A 20861-nucleotide genomic window follows, 5' to 3' on the forward strand; every position below is an offset into this window, starting at 1 on the left:
TCTTCCCGACTGAGGAATCGAACTGGGGTCTCCTGCACTGCAGATGGATTCTTTACCAGTTGAGCTACTACTCAATGTTTTTTTTTCATATATATGGATGAGATTTTAAAAATATTTACTGATTTTTTTTCATTTTAAACTCTGAAAGAAAATTGTTAGTAGATAAGACGGCCATACTGAAATTCAGAGTGATTAGAACAAACAGTTACATGAATGCATTTCTGAAGACTTATGCAAGTTAGTAGCAAAAAATAAATTACTACTTGGGACTTCCTGGCAGTCCAGTGATGAAGCCGTTGCCTTCCAATGCAGAGGATGTGGGTCCATCCCTGGTTGGGGAGCTAAGACCTCACACGCCTGTGGCCCAAAAGCCAAAACATAAAACAGAAGCAGTAGCATAACAAACTCAATAAAGCCTTAAAAACTGGTCCACATCAAAAAAAAAAAATTACTTGATTAGCTCTGTCTTTGGAGGTGGAGGTTGGTGGGGACTAGGAGGTGGTGAAGGTCGGTGGGGATTAGGAGGTGGAGGTTGGTGGGGATTAGGAGGTGGAGGTCGGTGGGGATTAGGAGATGGAGGTCGGTGGGGATTAGGAGATGGAGGTTGGTGGGGATTAGGAGGTGGAGGTTGGTGGGGATTAGGAGGTGGTAGAGGTCGGTGGGGACTAGGAGGTGGGCATGTTTGGGGGCTGTTACTCTGCCCCCGGTGCCTCCTGTCCACTTCCTGATGGTGACGGGGAGTCAGGGGTGCCAGGCGCTCACGGAGGATGCGCTGATGTGCGTGCACCTGGTGTTCTGAGGACGGGCGTCTGGATGGCCCGGGATGGGCACTTGTCTTGGGCCTGGGTCTGCTGGACCTAGGGTTAGATCTCATCTCAGCCCGTCGTAGCTGCCAGTTGGGAGCAGCTCCCCTCCCGTCTCTGTCTGTTTCTTCATCCCCCATGTAGAGCTGGTTGGCAGTTCCTGCCTCCGTGGGCTCTTCTAACAAGTGGACACGATGCTGTCATCCGTACACCGTAGCTCATCATCCTTGCCGTCCCCCTTCCTGTGGCAGCGGGGGGTCGGGGCGGGGTGGTCGCCCCTTCCCAGCTCCCCCCTTTTCTACTCCTCTTTCCTTCTTTCCCTGAAGACCCCAGGCCAGATTCCTCTGCAGACATGTTTCATTTTCTTCACGGGCATTTAAAACATGCAGCTTACTCGCTTACACTGAAAAGTTGAGAGCGCTTTTGGACAAGGTCGGGTTTCTGGGTTTTCTTGAGAAGCTGGAGCCGTGCCCGCCCTGGGCGCCCATTCCCGGGGGACGGCCACCTCCAGCTGGGGCTCGGGCCCTTGCCGGCTGCCGTCCCCAGCGGTCTGGCCCTCGCCTTGGAATCTGCGTCCTCCGTGCCTTTTGATGCGCAGAGAAGCAAGCCTTGCTCAGGCTGTGAAAACCTCTAGCTGGTGACTGGACCCGTCCCCCAGCAAGCGCAGAGGGCGGCGGAGGGCATGGCTGTGCACCAGGTCAGCCCCCCAGCAAGCTCAGAGGGCGGCGGAGGGCATGGCTGGGCACCAGGTCAGCCCCCCAGCAAGCACAGAGGGCGGCGGAGGGCATGGCTGGGCACCAGGTGAATCCAGGTTCGGCCCCGGAACACCACCGCTCACAACTTGGGAGCTTCTCCGAGCCTCGGTCTCCTCACCGGCACAGACCAGCGTTCTCACCCTCATCAGGCCTGCCGCGTGGGTGGGCTGGGGGTGATTCTCTGTCGGGGCGGGGGCTGTTCCATGAGGTGTGGAATGTTTAGCAGCTCCTGGCCTCCCGACAAGATGCCAGGAGCGAATGTCCATCCTCTGCTTGGCTGTGACAGCCAGCACTGTGCCCTTGGGGGGGCAGAGCTGCCCAGTGGAGAGCTACCGTAGATTCCGTCCCAGTCGGGTATCCGTGAGGTTTAATGGGGAGCCTGGACGTGCGTGCCAACCCCCTCCCCCGCCACGCCCGCCTCGTGCTCCTTCTTTCCCCATATTTGCAGTTTGCTCGGTGCAGACTCTTCCCGATGGGACCCCTGGTTGCACTGGTCACCCTTGAACCTGTGTAGCTCTCTCCATGGTCTGGCTCGTGGCTGCTTTAGGGAAGAGAAGGCAGCCGTGAGCCCGGGGCGCCCGCAGGCCTGAGCTGGGTGCTGGCGTGTCGCCGTGCCAGTGCGCCTCCCCGAGGGACGCAGGCTCCGCCCCAGCTCAGCTGTCTCCGTGTGCCCGTCCGCCTTCCTGTTCGTTGGCTGGACCTGTGCACCGGGACGCCCGCTGTGTGTCTGACCTTTGGCCCTCGCCTCGTTTAGGTGGCCCTGGTACAGTGGACGGAAAGCGTGGGCTTAACGCTGGTGGGCCGTGACCAGTCTTCCATGCAGCTGAGGACCCCTGGCGACCAGATCCTGAACTTCACCATCTTGCAGCTCTTCCCCTTTACCTACGAAAGCAAACGCATGGGCATCATCGTGAGGGTGAGTTGTCTTTCGTTTATGGCTAAAAATTGTTTTTGTTTTTTAAAAACGCACCTAAGTCTGGTGTGTGTCTCTGGCTGGACGTTCTCTCTTACCCCTTTCTTCCTCTAGTATTGCCTGTTGTTTAGACCAACCAGAGGACACAGTTCCCTCTGCAGAAAGAGAATTTGTTCTTCAGTTGCACAGATCTCTGATAGCTGCTCAGCTTTTTGGTCAACCCCATTTCAGAGTGAAAGGTCTAATGAGCGTAGATCAGGCAACTCTTGGTAATAATATATTTCTCATTGTATATTCATTTAATTAAAATATATTTTTTCTATTGAGGTGAAATTCTGGACATGATTAACTTATTACCATTTAGTACATTCATAATGTCGTACAGCCACCGCTTCTGTAGGGTCACCCCCAAAGGAAACCTCATAGCATTAAGCAGTCACTCCTCAAACCTCCTTGCCTGTCGTCTTTGGAAGCCTCCAGTCTTCTTTCTGTCCCTAGGATTTACCTATTCTGGGCAGTTCATGTAAGTGAGATCACACAGTATTCCTGGCTCCTCTCACTTAGCCTAAAGTTTCAGACATTCATCCATGTCGTGCCTGTGTCCATGCTTCGCTCCTTTTTATGGCTGAATAGTATTCCACGTTGATGATCCATTCACCCATGAGCGGGTGTTTGGGCTGTTTGCAGCTTTTGGCTGCTGTGAGTAGTTGGCTGCTGTGAACACTCATGTAAAAGGATATAAGTACCTATTTTCAGTTCTCCAGGTTAGATGCCTAGCAGTGGGATTGTTGGGTCTGTTTCCCAGCTGCTGGATAATTCTCTTTTAACTTTATGAGAAACTGCCACAGCTTTTCTGCAAAATGATGCACTCTTTACATTCTACCATGTGAAGTTCTGGTTTCTCTTCCTCAATGCCTGTTATTTTCCATTTTCTTTTCATTGTAGCCATCCTGGGTACTATGATGTGGTATTTCATTGTGGTTTTGATTTGCATTTCTCTAACGGCTAATGATGCTGAGCATCTTGTCATATTCTTATTGGTCGCTTGTATTTCTTCCTTGGAGACGTGTCTGTTCAAGTCATTTGCCCACTTTTTAATTGGGTTGTCTTTTATTGTTGTCTTGTAAGAGTTCATTATAAGGTCTAGGTCCCTTATCAGAGATATGACATACAAATATTTTCTCTCATTCTGTAGCTTATGTTTTTGTTTTCTTGATAAAATTCTTTTCATGCACGTAAGTTACTCATTTTGATGAAGTCCAATTTATTTTTTTCCTTTGTTGCTCTTGACTTTGGAGAAGGCAATGGCAACCCACTCCAGTACTCTTGCCTGGAAAATCCCATGGATGGAGGGGCCTGGTGGGCTGCAGTCCATGGAGTCACTAGGAGTCGGACACGACTGCGTAACTTCACTTTATTTTTTCACTTTCATGCATTGGAGGAGGAAATGGCAGCCCACTCCAGTGTTCTTGCCTGGAGAATCCCAGGGACGGGGGAGCCTGGTGGGCTGCCGTCTGTGGGGTCGCACAGAGTCGGACACGACTGATGCGACTTAGCAGCAGCTCTTGACTTTGGTGTCGTACCTGAGAGTCATGAAACCCAAGGTCATGACAATTTACCCCCGTATTTCCTTTGAAAAAGTTTTTGTAGTTTTCTCTCCTCTGGTCATCAGTCCGTTTTGAGTGACCCTCCTGCGTGGTGTGAGGTGGGGTTTAGCCTCATTTGCCTGTGGATATAGAGTTGTCCCAGCATCGTTTGTTGCAGAGACCATTGTTTCCCCATTGAATAGTCTTGACACTTTTATCGTAGTACAATATTTTCAGTGATTTTTCATTCATACAATCACAAAAGTTACTGAAAACCTTGTGATCACGCAGCAGCGTGTCATTTTGGCCTTGATGTTTCAGATTTTCTTTTTAAATTTTTTGAAACTTTTATGGAAGTACAGCATACACAGAGAAAGGTGCAGACTTCATAACATGCAGCTTAAGTGTTTGCAAAATTAACACAACTTGCCTGGCGCCCAGAACAAGGCCAGAGTGCCTCCACCGCCACCCCAGAAGCTCCGTGTGCCCCTTTCTGGTCTTGCATCCTTCCTCCCCACAAGGGCCTAGCTGCTGTCCCATTTCTACCATGGACTGACTTTGTCTCTTTGAGCTTTACATGAAGGAAGCTGTAGATGCCCTTTTAAATCCTGCCTTAAAATGGCTTTTATTTTTAATTAGTTTTATATTTTACAAAAAACTCTGATTTTTTAAAAATTATTTTTAATCGAGAACAGATATACTTTTGGAGAAGGAAATGACAGCCCACTCCAGCATTCTTGCCTGGGAAATCCCATGGACATAGGAGCCCGGTGGGCTGTATAGTCCATGGGGTTGCCAAAGAGTCAAACACGACTTTGTGATCAAACAGCAGCAACAGCAGCAGCATTAGACACGCTTTTGGCTCATTCTGTTGGCAGAAGCGGGTCACTGGGTCCAGCCCCCTCACTTGAAGGGGGAAGTGGGAATCATTAAAGAGGCCGCTTCTCCAGGTTAAAGTTAGACGTGGTCCTGATGGTCCAGTGACCCACGGCAGGGATGTGCCTTGAAAACAACGCCCTTTAAGGGATTTTATGTCCCTGAGGCCAGTAGGTCCCCAGGGGATGTATATCCGGGGATACCGGATGTATATCCTTGGCAGTTTTAAGTGGGATGAGGGCTTTTTCTCCCTTGCAGTCCCTGCTTTCCCACTGGCCTGCATCCTGCCTGCTCCATGCCTTCAAACCACGTCTTGACTTCATGTCTGATGTCAAGAACATCCATGGCCTGGAAGCAGCCACATGAATCCTGTGGGCCGGTGTTTCCTGAGGAATTACTCATTATCTCCTATTTTAATTTTGTCCCAGCCATTATTTTTCCAAGTTCTAGGGCCGTGGGCTCTGCTGGAGTCATTTGGGGGTTGAGTCATCATCAGATAGTCCCGATATCAGCTCTTCTAGAAGCGGGCGCAGTATGCCCTGTCCCTTGCGTTGCGAAGGGCTCTCATGTGCAGACTCACGTCATAGATTACAAGCCGTGACCCCTGGCTCTGCCCACAGCAAGAGTGGGGTGTATGTCTGGGATACTGTTGGATAGGCACATCTGTCGTATTTTAAAATGGCTCTCTGTCCTTCCCAGGTAATACTTTAAAAAATCAGCAGTCGCCTAAGGCATTCAGAACAAATGCATGTTAAAGCCAGGGGGTAGATCCATTCATCTGTAGTTTCACCACCCAAAGACTCACTTGCTCATGCCTGCCTTTTCAGGGAATTTCCCTTCTGTTTTTTCTGTAAGCATAAATGAGTGTAAATAGCCACACACGTTTTTATAAAATTGACATCAAACTCTACCTAAAACTTTGTAAACTCCCACCCCCTCCATTGAACGACAGGTATGCTAAAAATATTCTCCTGCCATTAAAAGATGATTTTTATGATTTTGATGTGCACTCGGCGTTCTGTGGGAACGAATGCAGCGTTATTTAATCAAACGTCCCTTCTTGGACACGTGGATTGTTTCCTGTCTCTCACTACGAACAGTGAATCCGTGCATGTCCATCTGTGTTAGTTGTCTTTAATGAAACCCAGGTTATTTCGCGGATGTTCCTGTTTCCTGGCCTGTCTCCCTCTCTGGTTTTGCTGAGTGCAGCGCAGGGCCGTGGGGCTAGCTCACCTCTCTGCACAAACCTCACTGTCCTCTTTTCACCAAACGCCTCTCATCCTGGAGCCATCTTACCCCCGGGGACGTGGGGACGTCTGGAGACATTTTTTGGTTGTTACAACTCAGAGGGTGGTGCCACTGGCATCTAGTGGGTAGAGGCCAGGACAGCCTCCTAACAAAGAAGGTTCCAGCCCGAATGGTCCTCGTGCCAGGGCTGAGAAACTGTTCTCAGGTGTCCATCTTTTCTGCCTGTTGTTTGTCCAGTTACCTGATGTGAGGAGGTTTGCCCTCAGTTACAAAACGGTTCTCAACTTGGTTTAGTGACTGTTGACACTTTTTTTTTTTTTTTTTTCTTTATTTATTTGGCTCAGTTGTGTCTTGGTTGCAGCACACGGGCCCTAGTTATGGTGCTTGGGCTTAGCTGCTCTTCAGCATGTGGGATCTTAGTTCCTCGAACAGGGGTCAAACTCGCGTCCCTTGTATTGCAAGGCGGATTCTTAACCGCCAGGCCACCGGGGAAGTCCCTGTCAACCCTCAAACACCTGTGAGCTCGTGGGCGGAACTGAGCAGCATCTGAACAGTCACAAAGCAAGGTCTGGTCTTTGCATGAATCTCTCTTCTGAGAAGGTCGGCCAGGTTCGAGAAGCCGGCTTCCTTGGGGCTTGTGTGTTCGGCTCTGGGCTGCTGGTTTTGTTTTTGTTGTTTTACAAGATGTTCCATCGCCCTTCCCACACCCTTCCCATGTGGCGTGCCGAAGTCGGATCATTGGTAGAGACCCAATGACTCTTGTCATTGTCTGAATAAAAGAAGCCTTTGGACAGGTGCCAGAATCAGACCACAGTGGAAAAAGATGAGGCCCCCGAACGAGGCAATGCAGCAGGCAGATCTCTGTAAATTTACAGTGTGATCTTGCCATGATATGGGAACAGGGTAACCTTGCGATGAACTCGGTGGGAGGAAGTGACGAAGGCGAGGAGAGAGTTGGTGCAGCATTCATATTGGCCGAGATGCCCGAGCTCTTCCGAGCCCCTTCTGGAGCAGACGAAGCTGGGGTGGGGGCATCATTTCCCACAGCGCCTTTTGGGTGAAGGGGAAATGAAACAAAAAGAGAAGCCTGACGCTTTCGTGTTCAGACCCCATAGCTGTCTTTGGCCCGGGTCACAAGCAAGCGCAGATGCAATCCATCAAAGAAGCGACCTGCATTTGTAATGCTGCTAAGCAGGTGCCTCTTTGTGGCCTGTGGGTGCTTTTACGAGTAAGCATGCTGTTCGAAAAGATGGTCAGCGATCAGAGGCGCTCAGAAGTTACTTTAGAAGATGAAACCACTGATTTGGCACTGAGAATTTATTTCCTCTTCCATGAAGAGCTTAGAGACCATGCGTTCTGGGCTTCCTGGGGCAGCAGAATTTAGGCTCGGGCAGTGGTGGTTTTGCTGGTACCCTTGCCCGTCTCCACTGCTTCCAGGTTCCCTGTGATGAAGGTCATTGAGGAAAGAGTCATGGGATAAGAATCAGCAATTTCACCATCAGTTCCTTAAAGCCAGGGTTTCTCAACTTCCGCACTATTGACGTTTGGGGTCAGATGATTCTCTCTTGCGGGGACTGTCATGGGCATCATAGGCCGATTGTTGTTGTTCAGCTGCTAAGTCACGTCCAACTCTTCGTGACCCCATGAACTGTAGCCTACAGGCTTCTCTGTCCATGGGATTTCCCAGGCAAGAATACTGGAGTGGGTTGCCATTTCCTTCTCCAGAGAATCTTCCCCACCCAGGGATCGAACCCACGCCTCCTGCATTGGCAGGTGGGTTCTTTACCACTGAACCCCCCAGGGAGCCCCTAGGATGGGTAGCAGCATCCTTGTTCTCTAGCCTTTATATGCGGGTAGCACCTCTGGGTCGAGACAGTCAGATATGTGCCAGGACAAGTTGGAAGTCCCCTGGGGACAAAGCCACCCTCATTCAGACCCCTGTTTTCTACAAGCAGTGCAGCTGAGGGTCGTGAGGAGTTACTGTCACTCCAACAGGAATGATAACACTGGGCCAGCAGTTTTGTAGGTGTTGGCCCTTTGCTCCCTGCTCTCTGTAGATTATCTCCCTTAAGCCCCAGCAGCCACGTGGTAAGAGTTGTTAGGATCCTGGCTTCACAGAGGAGGACAGTGAGGTCTAGAGATGAGAAGCAGTCCGTCCAGGTGCACACAGCCGGGAGCTGGTGCTGGGTCTAAGCATCTGATGCCTGGGCTGCGATGTCACCCTCTCCCCAGAACAGCTGGTCGGTGTGCACCGAGAATCTGTGTACCTTCTTCTCTAGCTGACTCCTCGGGTTGACGGCTGAGTTAGGGTCCCGCTGGACCTCATCTAGGGTCCACCTCTACCTAGATTGGTGGTTCTCAGCTGAGGCACTGTGTCCTCCAGGGGATGTTTGTTCATATCTGGAGAGATTTTGGCTGTCATCATGGGGCCTGCTGCTGGCATCTCATGGGGAGAGGCCCAGGGACGCTGCGGGAGATGGTTCAATGCACAGTCCAGCCTTCTGGTGGCAAAGAATTCTCCAGCCTCTACCCAATGTTAACATCACCGAGGCTGAGAAGCCCTGACCCCGAGAATTATCTTACTTCCCAAACTCTTTCCGACACTGGCAGCCCTGTGTATCGATTTAAAACGGTCTTACAGCACGGGAGTCCAGTCCTGCTACAGTAGTCACACCTGTAAAAAATTCTTCTGCCCTTTTGATCTTGCTTCCATCCTTTAACGATCTTCCAAGTGCTTTGAGTTTTCTTCTGTTTTCTGTGGCCTTTGCCCCAAAGTGAGCTCCCCCTCCGTCTCGCTTTTCATCTCTGGCCGAGTGAGAATGCACAGCGACACCCGCGGCAGAAGGACAGTTCGTGCAGCACCGCTCGTGGGCAGCGGGCGCTGGCGCGGCAGGCGGGCTCCTCCCGCCTATTCACGCTTCCCGCCCCTCCTCTAGGATGAGTCAACTGGGGAGATCACGTTCTACATGAAGGGAGCGGATGTGGTCATGGCAGGCATCGTGCAGTACAATGACTGGCTGGAGGAAGAGGTATGTGCCACGTGGGACGTGGAAACGGGCCCTGGAAGCACGTTCTGGAGCCCGTCCCTTGTGTGGAATGGGGGGTGGGTGCCTGCGTGCATTTTCTGTGGCCATGTAACAGGTCACCCCCAAACTCAGCAGCTTAGAAAGATGTGTTGTTTCTTACAACTTCTGCGAATCCGCACTTCAGGCACAGCTCAGCCAGGCCCTCTGCTCAGGTCTCGGGCCGGGGTCAAGGGGTTGCACAGGGCCGGGGTCTCATCTGAGGGCTCGGCTGGGGCAGGACCCGCTTCTGAGCTCACTTAGCAGTTGGCGGCGGGATTCAGCTCCGCGGTGGCTCTTGGCTGGAGGCAGCCGTGTTCCTCGCGCTGTGGGTCTGTGCGTAAGGCAGCATACATGTGGCCCTGGCTTTGTCAGAGACGGCAAGCACAGGAACAGGTTAAACAGAAGCCGCCTTCTCTGAAATGACCTTCCCTCGCCTTGCCATGTTCTGTCTGTCGGGAAGAAGGCCCTGGGTCCGTTGCATCCTCAGAGCAGGTGATCATACAGGGATGTGGGTACCAGGAGGTGGGCGTTGTGGGGCCCCGATCCCAGGCTGCCTTGTCCAGGTTGTGATGTGGGAACTGGCCATAGCCTGGAGGGAAGGAACTGCCCGTGTCTCAGGCCATTTCTGTGTCATCTCCCAGCTCCAGGTGCAGAATTCACATTTTAAATTCAGTAAGAATAAATTTCTAATTAGCTAGATAACAGTCCCACATGCCGACAGGGGCCGGGCAGGTAACTCAGATGACTGAGACGGGCCGGGATGTGTTTCTGGCAGAGTCCCACTGTGTGTATGAAACATGTGGGCACGTCCTCACCTGACACTGTGTTTCACGGGAACAGCTGCCTCGTGGCGTCATTGACTGTGGTCATCTGGGAAAGTGCTTTTGTCAGAGGTTCAGTTTTTCCAACGAGCCAGAAATATCCACATTTAAGTCAGGCTGCGTTGACTTCAATTTTGAACCCCTTTTAGAAGGTTTGCTCAGGGAGACGGCTTTATTTGCCAGGGGTCCTCCCTGGACTGGAAGGGGGTCCCATCTGCTTCAGCCTCCAGCCATCCCCAGGGAGAGGTGGGGACTCAGAGCTCTCAGCACGGCTCTCCGCTGACCGCGGTCTGCTTTTCAGTGTGGAAACATGGCCCGGGAGGGGCTCCGGGTGCTCGTGGTGGCAAAGAAATCTCTAGCAGAGGAGCAGTATCAAGACTTTGAGGTAAGTGGGCTCTGTGACTTTTCTGTTGGCTTTGAGCCCCACCCCCCTCACCATCTTCCCTCCCTTCCTTCTGCTCTGGCCCAGGCCGATGTCATTTCCGAGCACACCAGGTTCTTCTCTCTGCCTAGAACTCTCCTCCCTCGTAGCCCCCCTCCCTTGCTGCCTTTGGGTCTCAGTTCAAATGCTTCCTCCTCCGAGAAGTCTTCCTGGCTCCCCGTCTAAGGCAGTCCCACCTCATCCCTTCCCTGTTACCCTGTTGAGCTTCCTTCGTTTGCATTTATCAACAGCTGTAATATGACGACTTTGTTTATGTGTATATTTCAACGCTCTTTTTAGTATCTTCTTTTTGGAATAAAATCTTCTTGAGAGCAAACTTTATTGGTCTGGTTTGCTCTTGTACCCCAGCACTTAGGGTAGTCATTGTAAATCTTCTAGGAAATTTGAAATGAAACCTTCAAATTTGAAATTGTAAACTTTCTTGGGGCTCTGATGTTTTTTAAGCTGTAGAAAGTGTTGGCTGTGAACTAGGTCATTGACTTTCACAGCCAAGGCTTCCGGTGTAAATATGTCTTGTTAATTGTCATCCTGTCCCATGGACTGTGTGTTCCTTGAGGGGGGGGTCCTTGTTGTACCCCCTGTCCTGGCACAAAGCTGAATGACCATATTTATACATGCCTGGAAGGGAGAGAGAGAGCAGGCTGCAGGGAGAGGCTTCTGGGGCCCTTGTCCTGCTTCACCCGGAGAAGCTGTGCTTGAGTCTGTCCCTTTCACATGCGTGAGCTCTCTGTGAAGTTAGATTTAACAGGAGTTCTAGCCCTGACGCATTCTGCCGTTTTCTCAACTTTAAAGGCATATGCTTTGAAATGACCATATCCTTGCTAACCGTATAAAGGGGGGATAAACGGAAGGGTTGGGTCAATAGTCTTTGGAAGTGGGACGTCATCTTTAGACAATCTGGTTCTTGGTTACAGTGTATGTTTATGGGGGAGAACCGACTGTTTTTTGAGGTCTGCTGCTGCTGCTAAGTCGCTTCAGTCATGTCTGACTCTGTGCGACCCCATAGATGGCAGCCCACCAGGCTCCCCCGTCTCTGGGATTCTCCAGGCAAGAACACTGGAGTGGGTTGCCATTTCCTTCTCCAGTGCTTTTCGAGATCTAGAGTTGTGCTAATCCTTGTGAAAACTCAGTCCAGTTGGAGCTATTATTGTCTCTTCATGGAGGAAGACAGCTGAGGCTCAGAGAAGTTTAGCGACCTGCTGGGAGTTGCACAGCAGGTGAGCGCAGAGCAAAGGCTGGGACTCTGGTCCCTCCACCTCCGGTGTCTGGGCTGATGAACTTGGAAGGAGGCCGAAGATCTCAGTTTCACCACTTTGAGGTTCACCCAGGGCTGGGGCCCCTGCCCTGCGTGGGCCTGGCCTGCCGTGCACCTCCCCACCCCATGGCGTGACTGTGGTCCCTGATGTGTCCCAGGCCCGCTATGTCCAGGCCAAGCTGAGCGTGCATGACCGCTCCCTGAAAGTGGCCACGGTGATCGAGAGCCTGGAGATGGAGATGGAGCTGCTGTGCCTGACGGGGGTGGAGGACCAGCTGCAGGCGGACGTGAGGCCCACCCTGGAGACGCTGAGGAACGCCGGCATCAAGGTATGGCGAGCCTGCCGCCTGGCAGCACATCCAGGCTCAGACGAGTGGTCTCTTCAGCGGAGGGTGAACATTAGAGATGGGGCAGAGGCTGGAAGCCATGACAGGGAGCACAGGGAACCGGGTTTGGACGGCGACCTGCAGCGCTCCATCCTTCCTGCACTGACAGCCCGCTTTCAGAAGACGTCTTGCGTGTCCTTTCGCTGGTGGCTGCCCTCTGCGTGCTGGGTTCCATGAAGGCAGGACCGGGAGCTTCACCTTAGCTCAGGCCCACAGTATCCTGCACGCTTGGGGTGTCTGTTACATGCTGTCGAGTGGCCGGCTAGCCATCTGTTTTATGGTCTAGGTGAATGAACGGCCGCCTGGCAGAGTGACCGCCCGCCCCAGCACCCTGCGGTGTTCACGTTTTCGTACTCTCCTGTTTTGGGGCCAGAAAGTTCATATCCAGTTGTTTAATCTGGAGAGGCCAGTAGAGGGCGTCTGGGGAGCACGCTCCATCTCAGTGGACCCAAGAAAGGGATTAGCAAGCTCTTGGGTTACAAGATGAAAGTGTTAGTTGCTCAGCCGTGTCTGACTCTTTGGGACCCCATGGACTGTAGCCCGCCAGGCTCCTCTGTCCATGGGATTCTCCAGCCAAGAATGCTGGAGTGGGCTGCCATTCCCTTCTCCTGGGGATCTTCCTAACCCAGGGATTGAACCTGGGTCTCCTGCACTGCAGGCAGGTTCTTTACCATCTGAGCCACCAGGGAAGCCCTATGGGTTAGAGGCTCCTGAAGATAACGTAGGTTAGCGGCTTATCTCTACCCAACCACGTCCTGGGGCCCCCGTCTAGCAGGCGTCGTTATGAGCAGGACGGTGTGAACAAGAGACATGAGGCCTGCGGCCATAAACCAGCTCCGGCCACCTTCTAGCCCACAGGGGCCTCACACGTGTGTGGGCGTGTCTCATCGCAAACCAAACCGTCCCTCGTCTTTGGCCCACAGGCCTGGTTCATTGCAAGGAAATTGCCGGCGAGATCCCATTTCTGCACAAAGTCTGACGTCGGAGAGGCCCATTTCTGACGCCTTGGGGGCGTGTCGTGTTGCTGCCAGTTCCTAAAACCTCTCCTCTAGGAACCTGGGAGACTCCGAGTTTCTGCCACTGGCTTTGTCCTGAAATTCTTTTACTCCTTAAAACCATTCTCTCCAAAAGAGGTGTTTTATTCATAGAGCGTGCACTGGACTTTTGCTGGTTTCCATTGTGAGAGGGGAGGGCGTGGAGTGTATAGTTAGGGGTCTGGCTAGCTTGTCATGAGGGTCTAACGTGTGGTCTTTCACAGGCCGGGGGGCATTAGAACTTGGGAACTTCCACTTCACTCCCTTCCCGGGGTGCAGCCCCCCAGGCCGTGTGAGGTGGCTCCAAACGCAGGCTCTCATGCCGGGAACCACAGACCTGGGACTGGAGCTTCCCCGTGGGGCCCCGCCTGTGCTCCTGCGAGGGATGCAGCCTCAGTGCGCTCAGGACTTTCCATGGTTTTCTGGAACTCTAGCCTTCCAGCTCCTGTCCCAGGGTTTGCTCTCACAGAGAACCCCGAAGACTGGCACCGACCTGGGATCACATAAAGCAATATTGTTATTATTTGTAATTGGAGGATAATTGCTTTAAAACCTTGTGTTGGTTTTTGCCACACATCAGCGTGAATCAGCCAGTGGTTATACATATGCCCCCTCCCTCTTGAACAACAACACTGCTTTTAAGACCAGGTGGGAGATGGAGGGAAAAGACTGACACACTCTGGGGGTCAAATCCAGAGGCAAGGGGCCCCCAGCAGGGCCTGGTGCCTCGTCCTGGGGGTTCAAATCCTGCCTCCCCACCGACGACTTCTGTGGCCCTTGACTGGTGGCCTGACTTCACAGCACCTCCATTTCCTGTCTCATAAGGGTGTGTGAAGGGACAGTGCCCTGAACGCGCACAGGGTTAAATGCCCAGAGCTGAGGCGGTGCCTGGCATGGTGAAGAACCTTCATGGCTATTTTCTTCCCTGCTCTTCCCCTCACGCCAAGGTGTCCCTGCCCCATGACTCTAAGGTGCCTGCACCCCCACCGCCCCTCCTGGGAGCAGAGAGAACAGAGTTAAAAAGTGAACAAGCGGAGCAGGAAGTACATTGGTTTAGACTCTGCAGATCTGGGTTCTGGGCCTGGTCGGGACAGGGGCTAACTCTGTGACTTTGGGGGGCTCACCTACCCTCTCTGAGCCCACAGCAGTGAGACGCAGAATGTTCTGTTACAGGGTGATGAGGAACTTGGCATGTTTACCGTTGGCAGTTTACAGCTAGGGTAAAGACTCCCTGGCTCAGACAGTAAAGAACCTGCCTGCAGTGCAGGAAACTCAGGCTTGGTCCCTGGGTTGGGAAGATCCCCTGCAGGAGGGAATGGCAGCCCACTCCAGTATTCTTGCCTGGAGAATATCATGGACAGAGGAGCCTGGCGGAGTATACTCCATGAGGCGAAGGAGTCGAACACGACTGAGCAACTAAACACTTCCACTTTCAAGCCCCCTGAGGTCACACAGGGGAATCCGACTGTGTAGAAAGACCCCATGTAACGTGGCAAATCAGTGTTTCTTGTAGGACATGGAAGCAATCCCCCACCCATATGGCCTTCCCCTTCATTGAGATATTTACTGCTTTAAGAAAAATTCCCAGAAAGGGGGTTAGGAGGGCAGAGGCTGGGCTCCATGATGTCTGCCGAAGCACGTGCCAGTTTCCCGAAAGTGCTGCGCCAGCTTTTGCTCCTCCAGCAGCAGGCACACAGGGTCTTGAAGCCATTGAACCAGGGCTTTCCCTGCAGTGCTTCGGGGACATCGTAAGCCTCGAGGTAGTTGGAGCTGATCAGTTCAGCGCGATGTGTTTGGAAACCCAGCTGACACGGGCGACAGGCCGGCTTGAAGGCTCACCGAGGGGATGTCTTCCCTGCGGTCATTTCAGGTTTGGATGCTGACGGGGGACAAGCTGGAGACGGCCACGTGCACAGCAAAGAATGCACATCTGGTGACCAGGAACCAGGACATCCACATTTTTCGGCTGGTAAAGCACTCTCGCTTCGGGGCCTTGTGGCGGGGGTGGGATGCTCTGTTTGCCCTGTAACCTCATAATCTCACGTGGGCCCGTGTAGGGGGACGGGGAGGACGTTACCACCTAGGGTGGGGGAGCTCAGGGCACTGGTTTGGGAGGACTTACTGAATGGCCCAGGTGAGGCTGAAGGATTCCTTCCGGAGGTGGTGCAGGGGCTCCTGGCGACCGCCTCGCGTTAACCCGTGCTCTTGACCTGCTGGGGGCCGTGGTCCCTTGGAGAAGCTGACGGGATCCAGATAAGCTCATACGCGTGAAACTGTGCATATGAGTCTAGGGTTTCACTGAACCCTTGAAAGCCAAGTCCTTGGGTAGGAAATAAATTTGAGATCACAGATACTGGCCTGCCTTCCTGAAGGAAACCCTTGAGGGGCCTTTAGAAGGAGGCATGGTGGGTGGCAAAGGAGAATTCCCTGCCCTGGTGGCAAGCCCTCGGCCGAACAGTGCAGGCGAGAGGAGCCCCTCCAGGGCTCGAAGCTGAGGGCTGATTGGCTTTACTGAGTCGTGAGGCGAGAGCCACCGGGTCTCCTCCGGGGCTGAATATGGTGGTCCTACGTGTCTGCCACCCGAGCCACCAAGCCAAACACCTGGGGGTTCTCTAGATGTTCTAGGGGTCTCCCCACACCGCCACCCCTGCCTTTAGTCCATAGCACGTTGAAGCTTTAAGAAATCTAGCGGTTTCTGGAATAGCCCAACCAGCATCACACAGAGGCAGATACAGCAGATCCTCATTATTCATGGATTCTGTATTTGCAAATCTGCCCGCTCATTAAAATTTATTTGTACCCCCAAAATTAATACTCGAGCTGCCTTCAGAGTCGTATACGGACATGTGCAGAGTGGCGTCGCCTGCCGAGCGGGTTCCCAGCTGAGGTGGAGTCAGGCGACGCGCTGTCGTCTTGTCTCAGCCCTCGGCTGGACGCAGGGGGCCTTTCAGTCTATTCAGTGCCACCTGGTTTTTTGGCATTTTTGTGGGTTTTTTTGTTAGCAATCTCACGGTTTAAAATGGTCCCCAGCACAGAGCTGAGTACTGACCATGTCCCTGAGTGCAAGAAGGCCGTGACGCACCTCCCAGAGATCAGCTTCCTTCAGGTGTGAGTTACAGTCCTGTTGGCCATGAGTCTAGTGTTAATGAGTCAACTATACCTATGTATATTACTAAAAAAATTTTTTTTGAGGTACAGTTGATGTACAATGTTATATGTTGCACATGTGCAACATTTTGGTTTATAGTTTTTTAAATGGTATATGCAGAAGGAAATGGCACCCCACTCCAGTATTCTTGCCTGGAGAATCCCACGGACAGAGGAGCCTGGCAGGCTAAAACCCATGGGGTCGCAAAGGGTCCGACATGACTGAAGCACCTTAGCACGCACTGCATTTATAATTATAAAATATTGGCTGGATTCCCCGTGTTACACAATAGAGTCTTGTAGCTTATTTATGTTATACACAGTTGTTTGTGTCTTTTAATCCTTTACCCCTGCCTTGCCCCACCTCTTCCCTCTCTTCACTATTCACAGTTAGTGTGTTCTCTGTATCTGTCTCTTTATATTCATTAGTTTTATTTTTCAGATTCTACACATAAGTGACAACATGCAGCATTTGTCTTTCTCTGACTTATTTCAGCAGTATGTATTTCCAAAGATGTCTTTAAACAGAGACACATAGAAATCAAGGTTATGTAATGACCGATGGACAAAAATATTGTGACCAGAGGCTCACAGGAGCCTAGCCCTGTATCTCCCCCAGCAGCGGTGGTTCAGTCATCACTGAGTGTTCACAGCGACTTCACAGAACGTAACTGTTGGACATAATGAGAATACACGGCATGCTCTAGGATTCTGGTGGACTATGGCTGTGTGCTGGTCACCTATTTTTTTTTAAATAAAGTTTTATTTAAATGCAAGATCTGCCCATCTGTTCCGGATTGTCTGTGCTGCTTTGGCAGTGTAGGGGTGGAGTGGGGTAGTTGGGGCAGACTGTGTGGCCCACAGAGCGCATCATATTTCACAGCTGATTCTTTGTGGAAAAGCCAGCCGCCCGGCTAGGTGCCTGGCTTCTGAGGCCTGCTCTGAAATGGACAGGCTGTGCTCCTCTAGCCAGGCTAACACATCCGGCCTGCGTCCGTTTCCTTGCACATACAGTAGAGCCTGGAAGAGCCCTTGTGAGAAAGAGGGGGTGAAAGTGCAGGAAGAGTACTTAGAGCAGTGCCGGGCGCAGAATGAAAGGACACGGGCCTTTTGCTCTTCCCTGGATTATGTGGGTCCCAGCCTTCCTGGGGGAAAGGCGAGGGGACGGTTGGTGTGCAGACCCCCCTGATGCCCACAGTCACAGCAAACGGTCTGCTCTGGCTCGGGGGTCGGTGGCAGGGGAGGGTGGGGTTCCAGGCCGGGGGCCCCAGGAAGTCGCCACTTGTTGCCAGCGGCTCAGAGCGCAAGGCCTCCTTCACTGTCTTCCCTTCCAGGTGACCAACCGCGGCGAGGCGCACCTGGAGCTGAACGCCTTCCGCAGGAAGCACGACTGCGCGCTGGTCATCTCCGGAGACTCCCTGGAGGTGGGCGCGGGGCCCGCCGGGAGCTGCCGTGGGGGCGGAGGGGGGGCCGTGGCCGACCAGCCCCTCTCCCCCGCTGCCGCCAGGTGTGCCTCAAGTACTACGAGTACGAGTTCATGGAGCTGGCCTGCCAGTGCCCGGCCGTGGTCTGCTGCCGCTGCGCGCCCACGCAGAAGGCGCGCATCGTGCGTCTGCTCCAGGAGCGCACCGGGAGGCTGACCTGCGCAGTAGGTAGGCCTGCGGCCGCGCCCGCTCACCTGCGGGGGACGGGCCCGAGGCTGCGCGTGCCCCTCCAGGGGACGCCTGGTGACCTTCGGGGGATGGCCCACGGCTGCGCGTGACCTGCGGGGGACTGGCCGCGACTGCGCATGACCTTCGGGGGATGGGCCCGAGGCTGCGCGTGCCCCTCCAGGGGATGCCTGCTGACCTTTGGGGGACGGGCCGCGGCTGCGCCTGGCCTGCGGGGGCGGGCCCCCACTGCCACACGCTTCAGGTTCCCAGGCCCCTTGACCCAGGCCATGGCATTGATACCCCTTCCCCCCTCTGACCCTGTTTCTGTCATTATTTTCGAGTACTTTGCTCTGAGAAAGCGTCCAGAAGGACGCTGAGGGCGTTCCGGGCCTTCCTCCTCGGTTGGTGCCTTGTTCACTATTGACACCAGCACAGCAAAGCCCCGGAGGTGAAGAAGACCACGCTACGGAGAGGGGTCTGGGTCCAGTCTGCAGGTTTTCCCTAGCTGGGGATCCACGGGGGTCTTAGTTTGCCCATCGGGAGCCCGTCTGCTCATTGGTAGAATGAGAGAGGACCCGCGGCTCCCTCGAGGTGCCTAGGCGGATTCAGAAGGGCGGTAGCCTTTACGAGGCACGTGCTTCAGTCGCAGTAAGCCGGGTAGCATCTGTCATCGCTGCTGCTGATGGGACCCCCACCCCTTGGAGGCAGGCCCCGAGGGGCTGTAGACCCCCACGCGGCTTGGACATAGTCCCCTTGCTCAGTCAGCCAGCCAGGCCCCTCGGCCGGTCGCCCGGTCCCTCTGACTCAGCTCCTCTGCCGGTAAAAGAAGCTGATGCCGCAGGCTGTTGGAGAGACTGAGTGGACAGACAGGACAGAAACTTAGCCTGCGACGGGAGGCAGCAGTGGACGAGTCTGTAAAGTGACCATGAAAGGCGCGGTCGTGTTTCTCGCCTCTCCCTCCTTGCTGACCTTCCTGTCTGGTCTGTGCGCCCCGCAGGCGATGGCGGCAATGACGTCAGCATGATCCAGGAGTCAGACTGCGGCGTGGGCGTGGAGGGAAAGGTGAGCACGGATGGGGCGAGTGCGCTGATTTCTGCCCCGGGGTCAGCGTTAGGGCATTAGGTGGTGGTCGTGAGGATGTCAGAGGGGAGCCGCTCTGCTCCAGCGGCTGGGGTTTCTCTTTCCCTCCGAGATGCAGCTTCGGTGCTTCTGGAAATTCTCTATTAGAATTACAGAGCATAAGGAACCAGGTCTGGTAATTACCTAGTGTTACTACCTGGAAGTCAGAGATCCGTGTCCCGGTATCTTACAGACAAATGCTGTCTTTGCTTGCCCGGACCTAATCTTTGTTAGTGTCTTGCTACATTCTTAGGGAGCAGCGAATGCTTCCCTGGTAGTGTTGTCAGTAAAAGCCTTAGTTTTGCACTGGGGGTCCTCTCTCAGGGGTTATGGAAGAACGGGCATGGTTTGCTCCTCCCTAAAATGCTGTGGCAGCTGCGAATTTTTAAAGGTTGTGTGTTACAGTCGTTTTTCTTTTTCCTTCCCTGTCAGCTGTGTGCCTTCCACCGATCGTTTGCCCTGCCCTGTCCTTTGTGGCTTGAGATGACCATAGGCCAGAAGGTTGAGCCCACATTTGTTAGCTCTGTGTGTGGAGTGAGAGTGCGGAGGCCTTGAATGAGGGCCAGAGATGCTCTCTCTGCATTTTGTCCCATACATTCATGCATCTGGATTTCCCAAAAATGTTTTTTTTTCCTTTCCACCTTTTTCCCTGGTTTTCTGGTTCTCATCCAGTTAACAGCTGCTTGAAGTTGCAGAGCTAAATGATCCTTGAAGAAGACGCTAGGTCTGAAATCTGTGTGATTCCTTTAATGCAGGTTGTAAAAAGCACAGTTGAGGTTAACAGATGGAATTCTTTACACGATGCCGTATAGTACGGGAACATTTTCTCTTCTGTTAAAAGTTACAGTCTGCTTCCTTTGTTTTCTGGAGAATAAAAGTGACAAGTGCTCACAGTAAAAAAAACCACAACAATGTAGAAGTGGGTAAAGAACAGTTTTTCTTTTAGACAGCTGCATCAAACTAGTAAGTGATTATTCTCCTAGAATTTTTGTCTATGTGTATACTACTTGTAATGGGGATGTATATAATTTACATGTACACACACATATATACATGGGATTCCCAGGTGGCTCAGTGGTAAAGAATCTGCCTGCCAAGCAGGAGATGCAGGTTCGATCCCTGGGTCAGGAAGAGCCTCTGGAGGAGGAAATGGCAACCCACTCCAGTGTTCTTGCCTGGGAAATCCCATGGACAGAGGAGCCAGGTGGGCCACAGTCCACGGAATCACAGAGTCAGACACAACTTAGCGACCAAACAACAACAAGCTATATATGTACACCTCACGCACATATGTGTTATTCTCATGTGCAATTTAACATTTAAAACATTGTACTCTGTTTGTTTAAAATGAAACTTGCCTAAATCTGCTGTAGCTTAGATTTCTTTATGCATCAGTACATGTAGATCCATCATTTTGTATATTTCCTCAAACTTTCTATTTTGAAAAATGTAACTTCGTCAGAAAAGTCAAATGAGCACCTGTTTACTCTTTGCTTTGATTTACCAGTTATTCGAATTTGTCACATGCTCCTTCTCCTTCCTTCTCTCTCTCAATCAGCTGAAAGTAAGTTGCAGATATGTTACCCCTCAATGCTTCAGTGTGGATCTCTTAAGAAAGAGGGCATTTTTCTACATACGCAAAATAGCATCGCCACAGTGTAACATTGATGTATAGTGATAGTATATAATATTCATGGTCTCATTTCTCCAAGGGTCCCCAAAATGTTTAGAAAGGAAATCTCCAGAAGCGGTGGAGGCT

General features: G+C 52.4%; 1 protein-coding gene across 5 annotated transcripts in view; it reads left to right on the forward strand.

Annotated features, from left to right (window-relative positions):
* The window catches only part of ATP9A (ATPase phospholipid transporting 9A (putative)), a 125053-nt gene that overhangs the window by 88396 nt on the left and 15796 nt on the right, over positions 1–20861 (forward strand). For all 5 annotated transcript variants that reach the window (XM_070381026.1, XM_070381025.1, XM_070381024.1 and 2 more), the window contains exons 15-22: positions 2313–2474; positions 9118–9210; positions 10369–10452; positions 11923–12093; positions 15055–15153; positions 17666–17755; positions 17839–17983; positions 18981–19045. In XM_070381026.1, coding sequence (XP_070237127.1) covers positions 2313–2474; positions 9118–9210; positions 10369–10452; positions 11923–12093; positions 15055–15153; positions 17666–17755; positions 17839–17983; positions 18981–19045 — 909 coding nt within the window. The remainder of the gene's footprint in view (positions 1–2312; positions 2475–9117; positions 9211–10368; positions 10453–11922; positions 12094–15054; positions 15154–17665; positions 17756–17838; positions 17984–18980; positions 19046–20861) is intronic.

The sequence above is a fragment of the Bos mutus genome, chromosome 13 (assembly GCF_027580195.1).
Source record: "Bos mutus isolate GX-2022 chromosome 13, NWIPB_WYAK_1.1, whole genome shotgun sequence".
Classification (NCBI taxonomy): domain Eukaryota; kingdom Metazoa; phylum Chordata; class Mammalia; order Artiodactyla; family Bovidae; genus Bos; species Bos mutus.